This window comes from Tachysurus vachellii, chromosome 1, assembly GCF_030014155.1.
Source record: "Tachysurus vachellii isolate PV-2020 chromosome 1, HZAU_Pvac_v1, whole genome shotgun sequence".
In the NCBI taxonomy this organism is placed as follows: domain Eukaryota; kingdom Metazoa; phylum Chordata; class Actinopteri; order Siluriformes; family Bagridae; genus Tachysurus; species Tachysurus vachellii.
Window position 1 is genome coordinate 29,128,913 of NC_083460.1, and position 24,739 is coordinate 29,153,651.

Genomic DNA, 24,739 nt, shown 5'->3' on the forward strand with positions numbered 1-24,739 from the left:
CTGTTGCAGTACACAGTGAAATGAGACAACGTTTCTCCAGGATCATGGTGCTACATAGAACAAATACAGAGCTATAAGGACTTAGTAAGTTAGTCCTAGATAAATAAAGTGCATCTGTGCAACATGGTGCAAACAGTGAGAACAAGACAAAAAGACAGAAAGACAAACAATACAAGACATCACACAAAAGACAATACACAAATGACAATAAGCAGAAACAGCGGCAGTGTAAATACTGTATGTTCAATGAATATTACGTGTGCAGAAATACCGGAATGAACACAGTATTATAGCAGCAGTTACATGAGATATTGTAAAGAGATATTGAAACGTGAGACAGTATGTGCAAAGAGCACAAAACAGTGTGCAAACCAGCATGTAAAGAGTTTTGATGGATATCAATACACCCTACAAAACCTTTGGAAGGTAGTAGGTAGGTAGTAGAAATTTGGACACAGTGGGAACATTTACGGAACCTTAACATGGACATTAACCTGGGTTCAGGATTGAAACACAAAATGGAACTGCCTTGTTTGTAAAAAAAAAAAAAAAAATCATTGCAATAGGTATTGCATTCATACGTGGTCTTTTATGTCCTCATGAAATTTCACATGCATGTTAATTAAGATCCACACAGCCTAACTGCGTTTCTGTGTTAGAATAGTTAATACAAATAGTTGACTGAGTAATTATAACATTAGCTATGTGTTTAAGAAGTTTGTGATGTCTACAGATACTTGCATATTCCATGCTTGGGCAATGTTCTCATTAAAATGCAATGTTAAACTCCTGCCTGGTCACGAAACATTTAACAATCAGATCAGCAGTTTGTAAAATACTCAAAGGTCAAAGTAAATGAAGTCACTTTTTTCCCCATTCTGAAGTCTGATATGGACTTTAACTGAAGCTCTTGTGCTACAGTAGATCTGTATGCTTTTATGACATGTCATTAGCTTGTTTCATAATTACATGTGTGAATACTGGTGATCCTAATGGAGTGTCTAGTGAGTATATACCAAGTTTATTATTACTAACAATTACAAACGTATGGAAATCTACTTTGGTGTATGGAGGCAAGTGTTGCATCAGTTTATCAGTCTTGATAAGCCACACAGTCATGTAGAAGCAGAAGCAGCCATGCAGGAACAAGCCATGACCAATAAGCTTCTAAATTGTAGATCATAAGTAGATTTTCATTCACCACAGTTTGGCCTTTTCATCACATTGGTAAAGGTTAATCTGGATTTAACGACTTTATGGCTCATATTTGAATTTCTGCCAATTGGGGGGTTTGTGTCTTGTAGTATGGCCGCTATGTTTCTGCTATTGAAGCCTTTTCTGAAGTGTAATACACTCACCCCTGCCCTGTGGAGCTTGTTGCTGCTGTCACTGATTGCGGTGTTTGGGGTTTTCCTCACAGCTCTCAAAAGGTTTCTGTCCTCAACTGCTTTTGCCTTTCTTGGCTGACGTATTGTTAAATCCAATATCTGGATTTAAGTACACCAGTGCTTTCTTTCTTTGTCAGGAGATTTCAAACGGTTTTATTGACTATGCCCAATGTTTGTAAAATGACTGACCCTCTCTTTTCTCAGCATCATAATGGTTTGCTTTTCTATAGTCAGCTCTCTGATCTTCATATTAGTTCATTGTTTTTAACAACAAATGCAGATTTTACAGGTGAAGCCCAGGGCTCAAACCTAGAGAACACACTCTAATAATAATTGACGCTGGAGCTAATAATTGTAACAAAAAATCTATTCAATAGTGCACACCTGGTCAAAAATAAACACCTGTCAATCACATGTATTAATATTTTATGAACGAAAAGTGTCATGTTGTAAGTTTAACACATCTACATTTAAAAATCAGGAAAAAAATCTGACATTCTGATTTGACATTTATGTTGACTTTTTGATCTCAAACCCAAATGTCTTCAGTTGTATAGTACAAACAAAACAAAGCAAAGCAAAACCAAATCTGTACATGAAACAGTTAGACTTATGATGTGCCATTTATGAGCCACTGTTATCACACCAGTCACCACTGACATTGCCTCTAAAAAATATATAACTTTAGCAGTAGATTGTTTAGCAATAACGGATCCTTTCCTATCATATGTATTACTGTAGTTATATCTGTGTTATAACACATATTTTGCTTAGACAATGTATTTCTCAGGTGCATGCTATGTATTGATCCTGCATGACCAATGTAAAGCTGTCACTGACGTTGAATGAATGGGTCATGTATGGATCTTATTTGCTCCTTATTTCATATGTGCAGATTTGGGGTTCATTTACCTCTGAAAATTTGGTGAAATTTCATTCCACCACTCATACTATCAGCTTAAGTTTAGAATGTTGGAGTGCTTCTCTCATTTCTGAGCAATATGCCCTAGGCTCCCATAATCCAACCTGAATATCTCAATAAATATATTCCCATAATCAAGTGCATGAACCTGTAGCTATGTTACATATAAAACCCTCCTTGAATATTGATTGATAGCTCCATAATCGGGCCGAGAGATAGCATGTGAGCGGTCAGATAAATTTATTTACAAAGTGAAAACACACCATTTTTCAGACACATGTTGATTAATATTGTCAAGCTCATCTACACAGAGACATAGACATAAGCATTCGGGCCCTCAAGACCAGACTGTGCAACAATTTCTTTCCACAAGCCATCCACAAGCCTTAATAATTGGACTGAACTGAACTGTACAGAGCATAACACACACACACACACACACATCAACTGTATGGACTGCACAGACCTACATCAATTACACACTCTTCCATTATACATCCATCAAAACTGTTTACATGCTGTTATGCACACTGTTTTGTGCTCTTTGCACATGCTGTCACATTTCAGCCGATTGCTGTTTTGCACAACACTTTACAATATCTCATGTAACTGCTGCTATAATACTGTGTTCATTCTGGTATTTCTGCACACGTAATATTGATTGAACATACAGTATTTACACTGGCGCAGTTTCTGTGTATTGTCTTTTGTGTATTTGTCTTATATTTTTTGTTTGCACTGTCTTTTGTCTTTCTGTCTTTTTTGTCTTGTCCTGCACTGTTTGCACCATGTTGCACAGAAGCACTTTATTTATCTAGGACAACTTACCGAGTCCTTATTGCTCTGTCTATGTTCTATGTAGCACCATGATCCTGTAGAAACGTCTCATTTTACTGTGTACTGCAACAGCTATATATGTTTGAAATGACAATAAAAGCTTCTTGACTTGACTTGACATAGGACTGGCCATATGCCCATTTGCATTTTGTTAAATTTGACTCTTACATGATTCTAAAGAGAATGCAATCTCCCAAGGTAAACAGAACAGTACATGACAAGCAACAAAAATTCATAAATATCTGCTGTATATATTTTTTATTTAGAATCAAATGTTACATTTGTTTTTTAAAAAAAATCAAAAAATGTAAAGTAAAGAAACACACACGTAAATAAAAAAACAAAACAAAACAAAACACCAGAATACAAATGGCCATATTTCACTAATTTAAGTAGATTATATTTCTAGAAATATTTCTAAATCTTTCTCGTGGAAGGCACCATGTCCTAATTATAGGAAAGGGAGTCGGTGCATAGTATATTTCTCTTTAATAGATATAAATATTAACAACATTAATATCACCAGGAAATAAAGTAAGTAGTGAAAAACAGTTAGCAAAGCCTCAGAGTATGTTTCGTGTCTGAGCGATGGTTATTATAAACACGGATCCCCCTGTGTGACGAATGGACCGCTCCGTTAACCCCCCCCCCCCCACTATACGCTTGTGTTGACTAGGCGACACACGACAGGTTCATTCTCCACTACTGTAGACAGCTAGCTATATTGTAAACGAATAAAAAAACATACAATACTGATAAAAAACGGCAGTGCGTTTAATAAAAAAGGAAAGAAAACGAAAAGGACGCAGCAGAGAAGCTGGAACAAGTGTTCAGGTAAAACCTCACGACGTTATCAGGGTTATTTATCCCATTCTTCACTTGCTAGCTAGCAGCTAACTCACCGGCTAAGCAGTGGATTGATTGATTGATTCACGGACATTATCCTCCTTATACCGGTAACCACATAATAATTTATAGTTGTGTACAGCTGTAAACAGATGTGTTGAGCACTAACGGCCCAGCCGAGTCTCTGTCACACTGCATTATGGGATATAATAGTGCAAATAGTGAGAAATCTGCGCCCATTGAAGAACCTGAGCAGAAATAGCAGCGCGAGCTAAACACTAAAGCCCTGTGTATTCAAACGCATCACCTAAAATTGCACACGATTCTAAACGGCTTACATGTTTATGCATGTGTATTTGCATGAGATTTGACTTTGCAGATCCGCAGTATGAATCTGGGGCACAGGATTCCTTCACTAAGATGATCTCGGTGAACTATAGGCTTCATCCTCACTATAAAACTGTTATTATGCAGCAAAAAAATGCGTCCCCACCTTGATTTACACGTCTGTAGTAGGGATTGCGGTGGGGCATTGACGTGACCATAGCATTGTTGTCACTGTTTTCAGGGGCAAGTAGCTGATGCATACTCATAAAGGTGGCTAGAAGTCGCCGGATGATGTCATTGCTTCATTAGTATATATTTGCATAACCAAACGTTTTACATGAATATGGAAGTCTTTCCAAAAACCTTTTAAACGCACAGAATACATTTTACATAGGGTCCTGGGGTCCATTATTATTTGTGATTTTATTTCATCTAGATTGGGCACGTTAGTGTTTTTCTCTGTCCTCCATTCAGAAATTACAGGCCGACACATTGGTACACATTGTACAGATGTTACCTCGTGTTGGGAGAAACAACCATTTTTGACTGCTGCTCCCCGCCGCATTTAGCCTCGTAAGCATGTATAACGGTGTCTAATCCCCAGATATTAAACACTTCCCAAATCTCAAAGTAAAAATGTATGCTTAAGTAAATGACACTCAACCATGTACTTGGTCTGGGTAGAAAAACCTTGACTATAGAGTATTACTTTATTTTTATTTTTATTTTATCTGCAGTATAATATAAATGCATATTAACTCACTAGTATCACTGAGAGTTCCTTAAATATCTAAATGTTAAATGTTGATAAATACACACTGTCAGGCCCACTGTCACTTGTCAATGATGTAATTGTTTATATTCTAATTCTAGTTTATATTGTAATTATTACTTACAGTTATTAATTTATCATTATTTAACATTGGATTTCTGGGGATGACCACATGATGCAAACTACGTTTGTAGGAAATACAACGCACTAGAAACCCTAGAATCGTTTCTTCCATAGTTATTATTGCTGTCCTGATGCATATTATTTTGAACACGAACATTTAATTTATGGAAATTCCCAGATAAATTAATTACATCCGAATACTTGACTTTTATCAGAATAGAAAGTAAAAAAAATGTGTATTTAAAAAAATACCATAATTTCTATAAAGTAAGCTGACAAAATGAAGAATCATTAGGGAGAAGTTGTTAAATTATTTGTAATTATAAACAAGAATTGAATTTAATACAGGGGGGCACGGTGGCTTAGTGGTTAGCACGTTCGACTCACACCTCCAGGGTTGGGGGTTCGATTCCCGCCTCCGCCTTGTGTGTGTGGAGTTTGCATGTTCTCCCCGTGCCTCGGGGGTTTCCTCCGCGTACTCCGGTTTCCTCCCCCGTTCCAAAGACATGCATGGTAGGTTGATTGGCATCTCTGGAAAAATTGTCCGTAGTGTGTGATTGCGTGAGTGAATGAGAGTGTGTGTGCCCTTTGATGGGTTGGCACTCCGTCCAGAGTGTATCCTGCCTTGATGCCCAATGACGCCTGAGATAGGCACAGGCTCCCCGTGACCCGAGGTAGTTCGGGTAAGCGGTAGAAAATGAGTGAGAGTGAGAGAGTGAATTTAATACTAAGAACAAAGAAGTGTGGGGTGAGACAATCAGTGAGTATTGATTGGTTGTTCGGAACAAAAGGTGATCAGTGATTGGTGGTTGAGATCATTGACGATCAATGATTTATCGTTAGGAACATAGGCTTGCACAATCTGTGTTGTCAACGTGTGCCACCAGCAGCTGTTATTTCATGATACTATGTGTCATTGCTAACATCTGCTCAAAAAGTGAATACATTTGACCAGACACTAGACTGGAACAGAGAGCGCATCAGGGCAATGTGACGCCGGTTTGCCAAATCAGCATGAGAAAAAATCTGATTCTTAATTTGCAGCCCAGAGATATATAATAGTAATGATTGTCTGGAAAAAAAAAACAATAGTGACCTGCCTGTTCACCTGCTACAGAGCAGCTTGGGTTACGCTAAAGCATGCTGGAACAAATGTTTACTGATACTGAACTTTTGAAACAGACAAAAGACTTTTTTTTAACGCTTAGATTAGTGAGATTTGAATTCAAAGATCAATGTTAGTAAAAAATAAAGACAAGCTCATTTACATTTAGCATTTTCACACTTATTATTTCATCATCACATTTCAGCAGTTATTATAAAACCTGATTAAACCACCTGGATTAAGAAAACATTGTTGAAAATATGGTGAATATGTTGAAACTAAATAGTGATATTAAAAAGGATCAGTTTTCTCAAATAATTTCATCAAGTGGTCTTGAATAAGAATCAACTGATCCAAAAAGCAGCCTGTAGATTTATTGCAGTGTAAGCTTTACAATATCATTTTCTTTTGAGACAGAGTCTGGCCAGTTTCTTTGAGCTGGTCCGGGGTAGATAAACCATCAACTGCCCTTCATCTGTTGGCAGTGAAATCAGTGATATACTCTTTATAAAAAAGACCCATTCAACTAAATCTTTGTTCTGTTTCTGTTTCTCTTCAGTTTGAGTCATTGATGAACCTCTTCACTTTTAAAATTGATGTCCAGAGATAGGGGATATTTTATTCGCATAACCAGGTAGCCACACACAGATCATTATACATTTCTTAACCATCACATCTAGGCAAAGGTTTTGTCCCATATCCCATGTTATGCTTAGCCAGAAACTCTACATTTATTATAATCATGATCACTGGGGACTTGGATATCATTTGGATGCATGCATGTTTATGACTTATTATGCATTTCCTATACAAAGAAACATTTCAATATTCAAGAGCTGATTGTCATATGTGTAGAAGACAATCATTTACACGATACAATGAAATTCTTATTCTTCCAGCAATCCCTGACAAAGTTAGACAGGACACATTAGATGACTTTGCCAGGTTGTCAAGTCCTCTTCCCAACAAGGTCTTACTCTGAACCGTTTCTGGTAGGGAAGCGCTACACAAACGCTTTAAGGGGTTTCCTAGAGGGGCAACAAAGAACCTGTACATGCTTTCTATAGGTATCTCTTCTACGAATTAGTGGTATCCCAGTGGTTAAAATGTTGAACTACCGTTTGGAAGCTTGTGAGTTCAAATACCAGCAGTGCCAAACTGCAAATGCTGGACCCATGAGCAAGGCCCTAACCCTCATCTGCTCAGTTATATATAAAAGATTTGATAAGTCTAAGTCACTCTGGATAAGGATGTTTGTCAAATGCTGTAAACTACAGTAAACTAATATGAAAGATGTGTATATGTGGTAAACTCTGGGCACTTGAGTAATACGTTGTACTACTTGATTAGTACTTTGAGTAAATATTATAGTCTTGCAAATGTACTTGAGTAAAAGTATTTACTTCCAGTAACACTTGAGTAAAGTACATATCCTCCTACACAGAAATTTAGTAAGTGCTGATACCTCTGACACACGATCTCTGCCAGTGCGTTAATGATTTGCATACAAAGGAAACTCTTTCTTGATTGTCTACAGACAAACTGGTGGATGGGTTTCCTTTTTCAGGTGAATGTGTCAGTAAAGCGTCAACTGTTCTTATATCTTCATCAAAAAAAGCACTATGCTTTTTCAATCATTGTGTATGTGTCAGGCTGTGATGGATGGACCTTCTCGCACGTAGACCACACTTAATGCTGCTTCCTGGATCCACTTTAAACATCTTTGTAGCTGTGTTTAATTTGAGCAAAAGCGACTGTAAAATAATCACACATCTCTGTTGTTTCCTCTACACTAAACAGACTGGGCCCGGTCATGACTGTGTGTTGTTCAAGGACATTTCTTTTTCTGTTATTTTCTACTACATTATCTGTGCCATGGCTGGTAGGATGTTTATGAAACATGGACTGTGATTATGGATTGACAATAATTGCTATAAACACTTCCTTTTTCTTGCATTTTAAAATAGTTCATAGTCCTTTATCTTTGGTCAGTTTAGTTTCAAATGTTAAAAAGGTCTTGTGGTAACATATTTCTTGTGACTTTATTGAACACACCCATTAAACATTCACGGTGCAGGAGGAAAAAGTAAGTGCACCCTTGGAGTTAATAGCTGGTCGACCCTTCTTAAGCAACAAGGACTTCAAGCAAGCACTTTTGGTAGCTCTGGATTAGACCTGCACAAGGTTTAGGCACAATTTCTTTTTTTGAAGCCAGAACTAAGTCTGTGGTGGATTTACTCCGATGCTTAGGGTCATTGTCTTGCTGCATCACCTAACTTGTACTAAGCTTCAGCTGGCAGATGGCCACCCTGAGATTATCCTGTAGGATATTTTGGTAAACTAGGGAATTCATTTTCCCCTCAAAGATGGAAGTGGTCCAGGCCCCGAGGCAGTGAACAAGCCCAAATCATGATGTTCCCTCCTACACACTTCACCAGTGGGATGATGTGATGTTGGAAAGCTGTGTCCTTTTTGAAACGATTCAACTTTTGTTAGGGATATACCGATCCTATATTTCGGATCGGTATCTGGCGCCGATCCAAGCATTTTGAGTGGATCGGGTATCGGTGGTGCGTCGGAACCATTATATGTGGGTGGGACAGGACACACCCACTTTTTAAGACCAATAATATTGCACCCACCCACTTTTACCGTCTCTATTCAGCGCATATGTATTTTTTTTATTACTTTTCAGAGCACCGCCAGTCGAATACATTCTGCTTGAGGAATGCCCTAATAAATTAAACTCCATTCCGCGTTTTACCTACAGCATTGACCACGCTCCTGCTTCCTGAAATCCATGGGCGTCAGAACCATTATATGTGGGTGGGACAGGACACGCCCACTTTTTATTTGCTTCCGCCGCCCATGACTGTGGTGGTTGATTAATGAACAGCAAACATCATACACTATTGCTTAAACTTATAATATAAATACACTTATATATTAAACTGCATTAATGAAAATAAATATAATAAATTTTATAGGAAATATGTTGCACAACCGCCTGCGACAGACAGGCAAGTTTAGCAGGCACCCTTTCCATTTACCTCAGCGCGTTAAACATGTCGCTCATTTGGGTGCAGGGTTTCTGTTTAATACATTTTGCATTGTGTTTCAAGAGTTCTAATTTAAGACTTTAAAATATTGCCTTTTCTTCAGAAAATAATTTCATTTAATAATTGCAGTATATATTGTTTAGATTGTTATACCACTAATTGTTAAAAGTACTGTTTGCTACTGCAGTAATACTTTTTTCAGGTTTCTTGTGTTTTCATTTTTCATCCAGTAATTGGCATTTTTGTCTTAATAACTTAATAACTAAGCGAGTTGTATACATTCTTTAGTTTTAAAGGTAGAAAAGAACACAGATATCGGATCGGTATCGGCCGATACTGGCAAACGCCGGTATCGGATCGGAAGAGAAAAAGTGGTATGGTAGCTTTTGTTTCATCAGTCCTTAGAACATTTACCCAGTAGCACTGTGGATAGCTGATGTGCTCTCTAAGGCATGCAGCAATGTTTTTATGGGGAGAGCAGTGGCGTCCTCTGTGGTGTTTTGCTGTAGACACCCTGCTTGTTCAAAGGTAGACTCATGATCAGAGATATGGTAGATATGGTAGACTCATGATCAGAGATGTTTGCCAGTTCCAGTGATGTCTTCAAGCCTTAGCTGTTACTCGAGGGTTCTTCTTTTACCTCATTGAGGATTCTGCCTTGCGTCATCTTGGCTGGGAGCCCACTTCTAGGAAGAGTAGCACTGTTGACTGATGGATTTTGTTTGACTGATGGAGATTGTTATGTATCCATTCCGTCCTTATGGATATCACTTTTAACAAACATAAATAAGCATTTTTTGAAGTAATTAGTCTACGGGTTCACTCTCTTTGGGTTCAAGCACTGTGAAGGTTTAATGTGTCTGTTTAATAAAAACACAAGAAAAATCGAATCGTTTGTGTATTATCAGCTTAAGCACATTGTGTTTGTCTATTGTTGTGAATTAGATGAGGATCAGATGACATTTTATGGCAAATTACTGCAGAAAATTTATTTGCAGTTTATTCCAACAGGTTCACATTCTTTTTCTTGCCACTGTATCACTTCTGCAGTAACACTTCTGCCAAAATTAAATGAAAAAAAAAATAAACAATTTTAAAATGTACCTCTATTTAACAAATAAAACGTACAATTGATGATAGAGACTGCCCCAATGCTAAGGAGCTGTAAATTTAACACTTAAATTATATGAGATTAGAGTTGATCTGTTGCCATTATGCAGATCATGTGCAATGCAGTTAGCATTTAATTAGAAAAAGTACCATTGAGTGATGCAAGAAAGAGAGAAAGATTTATTGAACATTTTAAGAGGACTAGTGAGAGAACTGGTCACAGGAAATATAGTTGCTTTCCGTTTCTTTTGGAACTATGTTTTGAGAAGCAAATGTTTTTAGAGAACTGTGGGCTGTGGTAGATTAGTGATTAAGGCGTTGGAATAATGATCGAAAGTTGTGAGTTCAAGTCCCAGGTCCCAGCAAGGCTCTTATCCCTCAATTGCTCAGTTGTATAAAATGTGATTAAATGTAAGTCGCTATAGATAAGTGTCTGCTAAATGCTGGAAATGTAATGGAGATGTAAGTAAAAAAAAAGGGGGCTATTGTAGGGCTGGGCGATAAAACGATAACGATATGTATCGTGATAGACACGTGATCGATATCAATAAAAAATGTGTTCGAAAAAATGTGTTCGATTCTTTATAAGTTGGAAGAAAACAGAGGTTGCGAAGCAATTTTGGTTGCATTAACAAAGGCACTCACTCTCTGGTAACCTAGCAACGTAGGGAGTGACACGCTAACAGCCAATCATGTAACAGTATCACGTTTGGTTGCGCTATATCGTTGTCTCGTGCAGATCTGCTGGATTCCTCTTCAGTAACCGGCGACTGATAAGCAGAAAATGAGCGCCTCAGCGAGCGAGGAAATTGTAAATAAAAGAGGAAAAGTCAGCTCGCCAGTATGGCAGTTTTTTGGATATTATAAGTCTGACCGTAGTCAGACCAATGTCGTCTGCAAATTATGCAAGACCGTCGTCCCCACCAAGACTGGTAATACCATGAACTTGATTTACCACCTTAGCCACGCTCACCCTTTGGAGCACAGCCGTATTCAACCAACAACATCTGTAGCTGCAACACCCACAGGAATCATAGGATTCATTGTGACTTTAGGATTCATTGTGACTTTAGACTTATGTTTACATTATAATTATTTGAGTTTTCCATTGTTGTTGACATTTCTGTCTTAATAACTGAGGGGATTATGATCAGAGGAAGGTTAAGTTTAAAATAAAAATGTTTAAATGTAATATATTTTTCTCCTGGTTCTTATTTTAAATGGGTCATAAAAAATATCAATAATTATCGATATCGACCGATATGAAACACTGATATCATGATACAGTTTTCAGCCATATCGCCCAGCCCTAGGCTATTGAGGGAACAACTGTTTATAGTTGCTATAACATATCTGGTAAGAGGAACAAAATGCCAAATATCAGTTCATCAAAACATTTTTGTACAAAGGTACAACATTTTCTACAGGAGTAGAACCGATGTGGTCTTCTGCTGTTAAAGCACCACAAGGTTCTGTATGTTTTGCAAGTTTTTTTTTAGTTTTTTTTTTTTTTTTTAGAAAACCTCAAAAAAGGTCAGACCGAAAACCTCTGACTGTTCTCATCACAAGATCGTTTACTTCTTCAGAACTGTCGATTGCTATGCGTGTGTGTTTTTCCCCACACCATTGTGTGTAAACTCTAGAGACTGTTGTGCGTGAAAATCTCAGATCAGCAGTTTCTGAAATCTCAAGCCAGCCTCCCTGGCACTAACAGCCATGCTGCTGTTAAAGTCCCAGTCTCAGAAATGACACTTTTGTTAATTCTGGTGTTTACTTCTGGTGTTTACTGTAAACAGAAGCTCTCAATCGGAATCTGCATGCGTTATGCTTCCTCCACATTATGGATTGATGGCATTGAATGTGCAGGCGTGCAAATGGTTAATGAGTTTATATGGATGTTTTTTGTATTACTGACGTTTCACAAGCCTTGCTGTTGATAATGATACAGAAATTTTTGCGTCTTATACTAAATGGTTTTGTGGCATCTCCAGTCAGCATTACGATTCGGTAGAGATCCTGTTCCTCTTCGTAGAAGTGCTCATCATTGCTGGTTCTATGACTGTGATGATATGGCATTTTAACAAGACAGAGTCATCATAAATCAGATCCATTGATTATGGCATTTTGTGAATAACGAATTCTTAAAGGTGCATAAATAACTGCTGGACTGCTTTTTAAACCTAACTCTATTTAACCAGAGGGCAAAAGATGGAATTTCCACCAGTTTTGATGCGCTTATGTTTAACATTGGATTTCACTGTCATGTCAAGTATTTGTTCCCAAGTACTTGTTAATAAGCAGCTAAACTCGAAGTATAATATTTCCACTTAAATTCTGTGTAAGTTTATTCCAACAGAGGTATAAATGTCTCACACTAAAAGCCAACGATGTCCTGACTAGTCCAGAAAGTTGATTTGGAATGGAACGCCAAAGTACTGGTAAAAAGAGTTAAGCGCCAAAAACTACTTTTAAACAGGAAATGACGGAATTTTACCGGAGATATTTACAGCGGGTCTATTCGGACAGGATTAGTATTACCTGAGGTAATTTTTCCGGACCTTTTTACAGAAGGTAAAAGTCGCCGTAATCTTTACTGACATTGTCCGTAATGATTACCGAGATGGCACATTCGGACGGGACTAAAATCACAGAGAAGCTCTGGTAATAATTACTTTACCCCAACGTCCCCACGTAAAACAAATCCCGTCCGAATAGGGCTATAGTCTATATGAATGTAAACATTAAACCTTAACTCTAAGTCTACTTTACCTAGCATATGTATGACCGTGCTTTTCAAATATATCATGGCCAAAGAATGTTTTACAGCAGTAATATTTCCTCATGCTTTTCAATATAGTGTGTATTTCTAAGCAGTACAGGTTATCTTATATATATCTTTTAAATATATATGTGTTTAGTTCCTAAATCTGCTAGTGGCTGTGGAAGCTGGTTCTTGACACGCCGTCCAGACAAATGTGCGTTTGTTATCATGACTAATTTAACGTTCTATGATCATCGACATTACAGCTTTGTTTTCATTGTGAACAGGACACCGGTTGTCCAGGCTGTGAAATTGTAAATAAAAGAGGAAAAGTCAGCTCGCCAGTATGGCAGTTTTTTGGATATTATAAGTCTGACCGTAGTCAGACCAATGTCGTCTGCAAATTATGCAAGACCGTCGTCCCCACCAAGACTGGTAATACCATGAACTTGATTTACCACCTTAGCCACGCTCACCCTTTGGAGCACAGCCGTATTCAACCAACAACATCTGTAGCTGCAACACCCACAGGAATCATAAGATTCATTGTGACTTTAGGATTCATTGTGACTTTAGACTTATGTTTACATTATAATTATTTGAGTTTTCCATTGTTGTTGACATTTCTGTCTTAATAACTGAGGGGATTATGATCAGAGGAAGGTTAAGTTTAAAATAAAAATGTTTAAATGTAATATATTTTTCTCCTGGTTCTTATTTTAAATGGGTCATAAAAAATATCAATAATTATCGATATCGACCGATATGAAACTCTGATATCATGATACAGTTTTCAGCCATATCGCCCAGCCCTAGGCTATTGAGGGAACAACTGTTTATAGTTGCTATAACATATCTGGTAAGAGAAACAAAATGCCAAATATCAGTTCATCAAAACATTTTTGTACAAAGGTACAACATTTTCTACAGGAGTAGAACCGATGTGGTCTTCTGCTGTTAAAGCACCACAAGGTTCTGTATGTTTTGCATTCTGAAATGCTTTTCTGTTTCTCAGTTGTACCAAGTTTTTTTTTAGTTTTTTTTTTTTTTTTTAGAAAACCTCAAAAAAGGTCAGACCGAAAACCTCTGACTGTTCTCATCACAAGATCGTTTACTTCTTCAGAACTGTCGATTGCTATGCGTGTGTGTTTTTCCCCACACCATTGTGTGTAAACTCTAGAGACTGTTGTGCGTGAAAATCTCAGATCAGCAGTTTCTGAAATCTCAAGCCAGCCTCCCTGGCACTAACAGCCATGCTGCTGTTAAAGTCCCAGTCTCAGAAATGACACTTTTGTTAATTCTGGTGTTTACTTCTGGTGTTTACTGTAAACAGAAGCTCTCAATCGGAATCTGCATGCGTTATGCTTCCTCCACATTATGGATTGATGGCATGAATGTGCAGGCGTGCAAATGGTTAATGAGTTTATATGGATGTTTTTTGTATTACTGACGTTTCACAAGCCTTGCTGTTGATAATGATACAGAAATTTTTGCGTCTTATACTAAATGGTTTTGTGGCATCTCCAGTCAGCATTACGATTCGGTAGAGATCCTGTTCCTCTTCGTAGAAGTGCTCATCATTGCTGGTTCTATGACTGTGATGATATGGCATTTTAACAAGACAGAGTCATCATAAATCAGATCCATTGATTATGGCATTTTGTGAATAACGAATTCTTAAAGGTGCATAAATAACTGCTGGACTGCTTTTTAAACCTAACTCTATTTAACCAGAGGGCAAAAGATGGAATTTCCACCAGTTTTGATGCGCTTATGTTTAACATTGGATTTCACTGTCATGTCAAGTATTTGTTCCCAAGTACTTGTTAATAAGCAGCTAAACTCGAAGTATAATATTTCCACTTAAATTCTGTGTAAGTTTATTCCAACAGAGGTATAAATGTCTCACACTAAAAGCCAACGATGTCCTGACTAGTCCAGAAAGTTGATTTGGAATGGAACGCCAAAGTACTGGTAAAAAGAGTTAAGCGCCAAAAACTACTTTTAAACAGGAAATGACGGAATTTTACCGGAGATATTTACAGCGGGTCTATTCGGACAGGATTAGTATTACCTGAGGTAATTTTTCCGGACCTTTTTACAGAAGGTAAAAGTCGGCGTAATCTTTACTGACATTGTCCGTAATGATTACCGAGATGGCACATTCGGACGGGACTAAAATCACAGAGAAGCTCTGGTAATAATTACTTTACCCCAACGTCCCCATGTAAAACTAATCCCGTCCGAATAGGGCTATAGTCTATATGAATGTAAACATTAAACCTTAACTCTAAGTCTACTTTACCTAGCATATGTATGACCGTGCTTTTCAAATATATCATGGCCAAAGAATGTTTTACAGCAGTAATATTTCCTCATGCTTTTCAATATAGTGTGTATTTCTAAGCAGTACAGGTTATCTTATATATATCTTTTAAATATATATGTGTTTAGTTCCTAAATCTGCTAGTGGCTGTGGAAGCTGGTTCTTGACACGCCGTCCAGACAAATGTGCGTTTGTTATCATGACTAATTTAACGTTCTATGATCATCGACATTACAGCTTTGTTTTCATTGTGAACAGGACACCGGTTGTCCAGGCTGTGTTACAGCGATTGCTTCAACACTGGGCTCTTTGTAGATCACTTACTATGTGCCCCATACGATTCTTTTGTGTCTATCTACAGCATCACAAGAGAGAAACTGGCTTTCAGAGAAACACTTGCATTCAAGCGGTTCTTGGCTTAAAATAAATGACTATTTCGTCACACTTCATTGGTTAGTTTTGGAAGTAAAGTGCCCATCTTTTAATAGTATGACTAATGAAATAGCAGCAGTAGTAATATTTAAATACAAAATAAAGGAGAGGATATAGATGCCCATGTAACTTCCTAAGTAGGAAGCTAGCCTTTATTTAGCCCTATGAGCTTTTGCCATAACACGTAATTCTTTTTAATCGATCGAACACAGACACAGCACTGTAGAGAGCACAGTATTGAATATCTGTCAGGTAGGCCTGGGTTCCTCTAGAAAGCTTTTTATGCTGAATGAGCATTGCCTGGGATTGAGGAAGGGGGGCTGCGGGAAGCAGGGTTGCATATGGGGAGGGAGCTTAGGGCTTAGGCTTGGTGGTGGTGGTGTGTGAGTGAGTGAGAAAGAAGTGTTTAATAGATACAGCTTCACAAAGTTAATAGTATTTGCTGAGTGAACAAATTATGCCACAGATCACAGCACATAGTACAGTGCTTTAGGGACGGCTGCGCTTCCTCAGCCTTTCTGTGACCTTCTGTCTGGTTTCTCTCAGTTCAGTGACAGGAGGATTATGTTTAAAATTTTAAACAGCACTCAGTGTAGTGTATAATTTTTGATGTTTGCTGGAAAAGTATCAAAAATAGCTGATTAAGCTTTTCATTTTTCAGGTTTTCAAATAAGGTTTTAGATTTAGAGCTATTATAGTGTCACCTCTATGACGTGGATACTTGACCATCACACCTATATGTGGGTCTTCTTCAAACGGTTTCCGCAAAGTTGGAGGAACACAATTCTCATTAATGTCTTTAATTGTGTGCTGTAGCAGTACAGTTTCCCTTCACTGGAACAAAGAGGTGCAAACCTGTTCCAGCCTGTTGGTGACGCTGTGCACTAAGCGCAGGCCCATGAAGACATGGTCAATTATAGGTTGCAGTGGAAAACTCAAGCGACCTGCACTGAACAACTTTGGTAGAATTGGAACACCAACCTCGCCCACCATTAGCGCATGATCTTACTGATGATCTTGTGACTCAGGGGATTATCCCTTTGCAGGGCACAATCTCTACACACTAACATTCACAAACTACTAACAATTTAGAGATTCCAATCAGCCTACAACACGTCTTAAGATTGTGGGAAACTGAAGTATCAGGACAAAACCCCTGAAGCACTTGAAGTACATGGAAAGGCCAAAGCAAAAGGTGGAATTTATACCCTAGCAGCGGCAAACATGAGAAAAACGTGTTAAACACTAAGCCACCATACATACTGCTTCAAAATCTTGTGGAAAGCCTTTCCCAGGGATTGTTACATGATGGACTACAAGTGGAAAGGATGGTCAGGTGTTCACATAATGATGGCTGGTGTATGTTAGTGTTTCCCCTGTAACAGCTGATTTATTTAGTATAGGACCTGAATTTCATTTTTGAAAAGAGGAGGATCATAATTTCATCATTCAGAAATAAAAGAAACCGATCAGGACAGGAACAGTTTACCTACTCTATTTCTGTTACTTCTGACACCGAAAGAGAAGAATCTGTAAAACATGACTGACATAAAATGTTTCAGTATTTTGAAGTAAGGGTATTTAATTTTTGCACTCAGCCGCGCTTGAACATGTACTCAGCTGTGCTTCACAAATGAACCACAAGAGGTCAGGGTCGACCAGTAAATGCATCACACACAATAACCAGTCAGAAGTAGCCAATCAGGTCAAAAGTACTGAGATACACAGATGGACAACTTGTCATCCAAGACCTTATGATTCATGACACTGATTGCAATGTTAAATGTTTAAAAAAGCAAAACCAGAAGCTGTTAATTAGACAGCTGCATTAATGTTTTATCAGATTGACAGAAGACAGAACGTTGTCATCTGCTTTTAACAACTGCCGAAATCCTCACTCAGATGTTAGAGGGTGATCAGCCAAGCGAAACTGCTCTTGTCAGGCTGACTGATATGTATTAGAACAGTTTGAGCAATGCAATTGCCACCCACCTTTAGCCCTGACAGTCTGTCTGTCTGTCTGTCTGTCTCTCTTTCTCTCACTCCGTCTCACACACACTTTATTTCCTACTCTCTCAATAGGCAACTTGTCCAGTCATCTATCCATCCACATAAATGCACTGTGGTTACATTTTTTGGGAGAAGACGTCCCCCTTCCCTTCCTCCACCCCCTTCCCTCTCCACCCTATTACTGAGAAAGAGAGAACCAGATCCAGGAGGGAAGGTAAAGGCCGATGAACGGACAGTCTGCTGCTCACAACGCCACACAGACAGGAAAGACAAAGTAGATCTGTGGAAAGTTGCATCAGGCTTCGCTGGCAAGTCCCAGAGGCCTGGCGGAGGAAACGTCTGGTCCACACATCCCTGACATGCCATCACTCCCCAATGATGGAGGTGAATATCAGCATATAAGAAACTCCTTAAATATGTGCAGTAACATTCAGCATATCATTTAACATATAGCTCTATAAAACATTACATATACTTGCACTAGAATGTCATAAATGTGATTAAATCAGAGTAATTTATCACACACATAAATACCAAGTCTGTTAATGATACCTTTGTCTCATAATTAGGTTTGTTCCAATTATAAAATTTTAATTAATAGCAAAATAATCTAATTGTAAAAACACTGCAAGTAATGAATTAATTGTCATTTTTTTGTTGACTGTATGCCACTCTTAGAATAGCCATTTATCACCATTGAACATGTCAATCAAACGTCTGTGTTAAATGTCAAAACAGAAAAATAAATTGAAATTAAAAGTGATAAAAAAAAATAAAAAAATGATAAATGAAACGGCTTTAGCTTACGTAATGTAATGAAAACGCATCATTCTATGTCAAAAATCTTACTACCTTCCTTGATGTCTATGAGGTATTAGACATGACTTATGGCTAATAGTAAATATTTCAGGAGATATTTGTCGTGATACGCCTGATAACATCTCATGTCAGTAAATGAGTTGGGTGCATGTGTAAAGAAGCGAAACTCACTAATGTTCTCATGTTTTCATAGATGATCAAAAGTCGTCCCCCGTGAACTTGCCAACTGCGCTGTCCAATCAGAATGGTGTAAAGAGGAAAGTGCGCACTAAGAAGAAGAAGGGAATCATCACTGCCAACGCGGCAGGAACAAAATATGAGATCGGTAAGAACTCCCAGCCAGCACTATTGAAACTTGCTGCATTCCTTGCTGTGGATCACACGTATTTCAACTTGAATTACCTGATCAAAAAGGTAAAATGGTTGCTAACGAACTAATTTACATGCTGAACAGATGCACAGTACTTTTTTATTCTCCCTGCCTCCTTTCACAGCTATGGCTGGCCTTCACAAACAAAAGATGTGCCGCTGTTCCGATGACTTTACAGCTAACTGGTTAAAGGCAGCCAATGGTAGTTCTTTCTATTTTGAAAGAATTTTCAGAATTAGGAATCACTTTGGCGAATTTTCTGCAGCCCCAACAGCGTAAAAAAGTGATCACGCTGCCATTCTGTGTATTTACCACTTAGTTTCCTCATTCTTTAAGGAAATGAGGCTGAACAGGGCCATTAATTAGGACTTTGCTTGAGTAAGTTATTACCATACCATGTCACATTAGTGTCCTTCTCACAGGCCTCACTGTGGCTGTTTCCTTTAACACGCTGCAAGCAAAACAAACAGAAATTCACCCATCAGCATTATCACATCTCGAAACACAGCACTAATTGGACTTTAAAGTGCTCTTGTCTAATGATAATGACAAAATGAGGTTTATCAGCTAAATAACGGTTATATTTGAGAGATCACGTCATCACCAGGTTGTTGCATTAACACTTCTGGGCTTTACACTTTAGTTGCTATAACCAATTGGAAATGAAGCAAGAAAGTCATCACACAACATTAGATGTAACATAGATTTTAATGGACTGTAGAAATAACTAATATCCTGCTTCATTAAATTTTACTTTAGTGGCTTAATAATGAATAGTCATTGGTATAATGTACAAATTTGTACCTATTTGAAATGTTCAGCTACCCTTTGGAATTAAATACATTACTGTTTGTTCATTTATCTGTTTAAAAAAGGCATTTCTGGAGGCTGTGTACCACTTAGTGCACTGCTGGTGAATACAGTTTTCATCTAATGCTCTCTTCGGTTGCGTCTTCGGTCATAGTCACTTACACATCTACTTCAGTGCCATCCAATTACAGGAAACAGTTTATTAGTTTATTAGTATTTACATAATAGAAACATCACAGTAGTACAAAGTACTGGAATAAGGTTATAGTCTTTAGGAGCATTTTAGTACATATACGTACTCAGCAAAAGATTTTCCACTAACACGAGTAAAGTCATTTTTATAGCATGGGGATTAAACAATAGATTTAGAGTAAAGAAAATATATCAGTTATTTAAATAAGCAGTTTTTTCCATTTTATTTGTCATTAGCAATATGAAAATAAATCATTTTATTTGCCTGATTTGTATTCAGAATAAATGCATGCTTGTGTGTGTGCGCGTGTGCGTGTGTGCATGTGTGTGTGTGTGCGTGGCGAAATGCAACAAAAAGCAAACTCACAAATTCCACATATTTGTCAATGGTCAATTTTAAACCCTTAGATCCATATTTGCAATGTGTTATTTTGACTTAAATTCTATAGTATCTACAAGCTTAGTATTGTGATCTATGCCCACTGTAATTTCCTTTTTTATTTCCAGTTCGTATTGTTGTTGGGGAGATGGCTTTCCACAAAACCAGAGACGAGGACGAAACAGCTAACCTCATCTGGAACGACTCGGCTGTACAGCATGAGAAAATCGCAGAGCTCAGGAACTACCAGGTGCAGTGCCATTCACCCACATCCACACATCAGGTTGCAACACCGAGCTAGCGACAGGCAGTCAGTAATACGGTGAAGGTCATTGAAGGAAGCATGTAGTCTTTCTGTGTGTGTGTGTGTGTGTGTGTGTGTGTGTGTGTGTGTAGTCAGGCATAAGGGCCTCAGGCTCCTCCATTTCTGGGGTGTGTGTGGAAAGAAACATAGAATGATGTGTCTGGCTCTGCCAACGCTTCCAACTTTCTCCACTCTCCCCGCTGTCAGCCTGCCATATCCATGTGCCAGTCAGTCTAAACCCAGCCTTAACACTGCTCTGAGTGGCAGGAGCACATATGGGCCTGAGCATACCTCCTTTTCCTTCATGTTAATAAAAAATCTTGATTGATTTATTCATTCTGTAGCACATGTTTGTGGTAAAGTCAATTATATCCTTTGACAGGCTTTGTTTTATTGACATACGGTACGAACAAATTGTTCATACTCTGCTGCTTATTTATTGTGGTTTCTATCAGAATGATGCTGAATTCCAGAATTTGACTGTTCAGATGGCGCAGATAATTTTCTGTAACATTATGGTCCTGACAGGCTTTAATTTAAATAATAATCTGATTCTAATAAAATAAACGTTCAATATATTTCTGTAGTAATAGGGACGTGTGGCGAACAGTCTACATATAAGGCTAATAGACAAATTTAAACAGCATGCCTCTATTACAGACAGAAATATGAATAATCCTTGATATGGCCATTTATGGAAGGAGTCTCGGGCGTCTGCGAATAATTGGAGAGAAAATTGAAATAACACAAGTGATAACAGAATCTAATTTGTCTCACAGATATCCCATAGCATCAAATGAACATAGCTACAAGAAAAATAAAACGTAGGATATGCTGTTGTAGGAAAGCAACAATCCTGGTGGTTTGTCGTATCACACAAAATCATCATGGATTGTTTTCTGGTAAAAGCAGGCCCTGTCATGATCTATTCCTTCCTAACCTCAGGTAGAAAGCTACTTAATGTTATTTTGTGCATTTTGAAACAACCCTATTTGATGTAGAAGTAGCGTGAACTGCTGTCATATGTAGGTTCTGTTAATGTTTTCTGAAACAACAATACACACTCTTAGAAAAACTGGTACTAATCAGCACCTTTTCCTTTGGCTGGTGACCTCCAGGATTAGACCTTATTGTACAGAATGTTTCATTCAAAATGATTTCAGTTTTAAATGTACACTATTGAATCTTTCTGGATTTTCGCATGTATGACATCCTCTCTCATGTCACCATGTTGTTGATCTTCTTCCTCCTTATGGCTGTCCCATCCAGATAATCACATATTCCTTTTACACTCACTGAAACGCTTGTTTTTTTTTTCCACTCGTCCTTCCCAGTGATTTGCTCAGAAACTTTGCTGTCAAGCTGCAGTTCATATGGTCCTAATTAATGGCCCTGTTCAGCCTCATTTGCTTGCAGAATACAGAAAAGCCCACTTTTCATACTCCTTTCCTTTTTCCTCTTGTTGTTTTCAAAGCAATACATTCATCTGTCACTACCTACACTTGCAGGGGCTCTGATGCAGAACCAATTACTTTGCCCCTTGAAGATGAGATTGATTGTCTTTTTTTAGTGTTCATCTAAAATCATCTGGCCATCTAAATAAGGGTTAAAGGTTTTAAAATTGGCTTTTGTTTTGTGACTGTAATTGGGTATAAATGTCAGAAAATAATAGTTCCACTTCATGTTTTTTGGCTGTAATGTGCTGGTTTTATTTTTGTGAAGTGAATTTTTAAACGACCTCCGAATATTATTATTATTATTATTTTCCTCAGCGAATTAACCACTTTCCGGGAATGGGAGAGATCTGTCGGAAAGACTGTTTGGCAAGAAACATGTCCAAGTAAGTCACTTTCACATAAAAAAAATAACAAACAGTCTCAAAACATTCCAAGCACACATAAATATTACAACACCTGATTAGCGACTTACTCATCAAACACCGTCCTCCAGCTCACTCTCCTAATCCAAGCTCTAGAGGGACTGTTTTTTTTCTTTTACTACTTTTTCTCCTCCTTCACTTCAGGATGATTAAAAGCCAGCCTCAGGAATACAGCTTCATTCCCAAAACTTGGATCTTCCCGGCGGAGTACACTCAGTTCCAGAACTACGTGAAGGAGCTTAGACGCAAACGGAAGCAAAAGACGTTTATTGTCAAACCAGCAAACGGTGCAATGGGTCATGGGTAAGTGCTTGAGTCTAGTCCACTTTTACAAGTGTGAGCAATGTTCACACAGAAATAGTCATAAATACTCTGCAAGCTTTGTTTTTGCCAGAAATGACTTTATTTATTCATTCATTCATTCATTTTCTACCGCTTATCCGAACTATCTCGGGTCACGGGGAGCCTGTGCCTATCTCAGGCGTCATCGGGCATCAAGGCAGGATACACCCTGGACGGAGTGCCAACCCATCGCAGGGCGACTTTATTTATTATTAATTATAAATAGATGATAATTTTTTTTGCTGTGTCTGAACTCCTTTGATTTCTGTCCCTGTCTCTTTCTGTTTTAGTTGCATTTTTTTTAGGACTTATATTTGAATCATATTGTTGTAAATTCTGTTTAACCAATTTCCCACATTTTGTATGGTGTTTATTACTGTTTATTAATGACAGGCCTAGCCTAGAATCTGAAGTTGCACAGATCGATGGGATAAACTGAATTAAAATGGATGTAGTGTTATTAAGAGATCACAGTTTCCATCTCATATATTTCCATAACAGCTCTAAACTTTATTACAAGTAGTTTTCTCAGAACCTTTGGCTTGGGGTCTTCTAATAATCACTTTCTGTTAACTTTCAGCTTGTAGTTTATTTCTGCACCAGCAGATGGTGCTGTTGACACATAAGGCAGTAGAAAAAACACAGGCACTTTTTTTTTTTTTTTTAAATAATTTTTTTGTTAGACGTCCTTTAGGTATATGAATGTGCGTTGCTTATGTACGTATGCTACAAGTAAGCCTGTATTTATTAAAACTAAGAGTCATCAAAGGTTGAATTATTGTAGCATGTTATGAATGTGAAAGAAGATGAGCTTAACTTGGCCACTCAGAGGGGAGAGAGGCGGGAGATTAAATTTGAAAACGCTCGGCGTGACGCAGGAAATGAAGTTATATCTTCCTCCGTAATTTATTTTCCAGTTGGAAAGCTAAACTCATTGTTTATGTCTGAGCTTAGGCACGTTAAAAAAGCACAGAGCATCAGAGGCGTAAAGAAGAGATCCCCACCGGTGCCAAATTAAACAGTTGGCTAAAGTGGGTTTTGATTATCTGCCATCAGAGCTCATCAATCATGTCATATGATTCGCCACCACAGCCGCAAACGACTCTAACCCCGTCCGGATGTAGTGCAGCTCAGGGGAGTGGAGCCAGGTTTCAAAACAGTACATACAGACAACAATATAGTATGATGTATCACCATGACTAGGTTATGTAGCCGGGTGTATTCCGTTATTAGTGTTAATGACTGAGTTATAGATTTTTAACAGCACTTTAAATGAACAAAAGTCTGTTGGCCCAAATGACAGGTAGTATTATTGGCACTACACATGTAGTCATTAAAACATCTTGGAATGCTGCTGAGAAAAAATATAGTCTTATTTCTGTAATGGTATGATGTGTACTTAACATGGGGTCTGAACATCTGTATCATTACCACTGACTTCACATTTAAAATACTACCATGCTGTGTTTGCATTGTAAGCAATAAACCACTTAGCTTTGCACTGGTATAGGAATATAATCAATAACGGTGCGGTGATGCTGTTCCTACTCCAATGTCGATTATTTTCTAATAAAAATAGTGGTTTATTTTTTTTATACGACAGAAATTTGCGAACGATCACAAATT

At 38.0% G+C, this 24,739-nt stretch overlaps 1 protein-coding gene across 1 annotated transcript in view; it reads left to right on the forward strand.

Moving 5' to 3' along the window:
- Positions 1-3,802: 3,802 nt before the first annotated feature.
- Positions 3,803-24,739, forward strand: part of ttll7 (tubulin tyrosine ligase-like family, member 7) — a 59,364-nt gene continuing 38,427 nt past the window's right edge. Inside the window, exons 1-6 of the mRNA XM_060881727.1 lie at positions 3,803-3,981; positions 18,091-18,402; positions 19,031-19,162; positions 20,717-20,838; positions 22,665-22,732; positions 22,916-23,074. Of these exons, the coding sequence (XP_060737710.1) occupies positions 18,378-18,402; positions 19,031-19,162; positions 20,717-20,838; positions 22,665-22,732; positions 22,916-23,074 (506 nt within the window). The 5' untranslated portion in view covers positions 3,803-3,981; positions 18,091-18,377. The remainder of the gene's footprint in view (positions 3,982-18,090; positions 18,403-19,030; positions 19,163-20,716; positions 20,839-22,664; positions 22,733-22,915; positions 23,075-24,739) is intronic.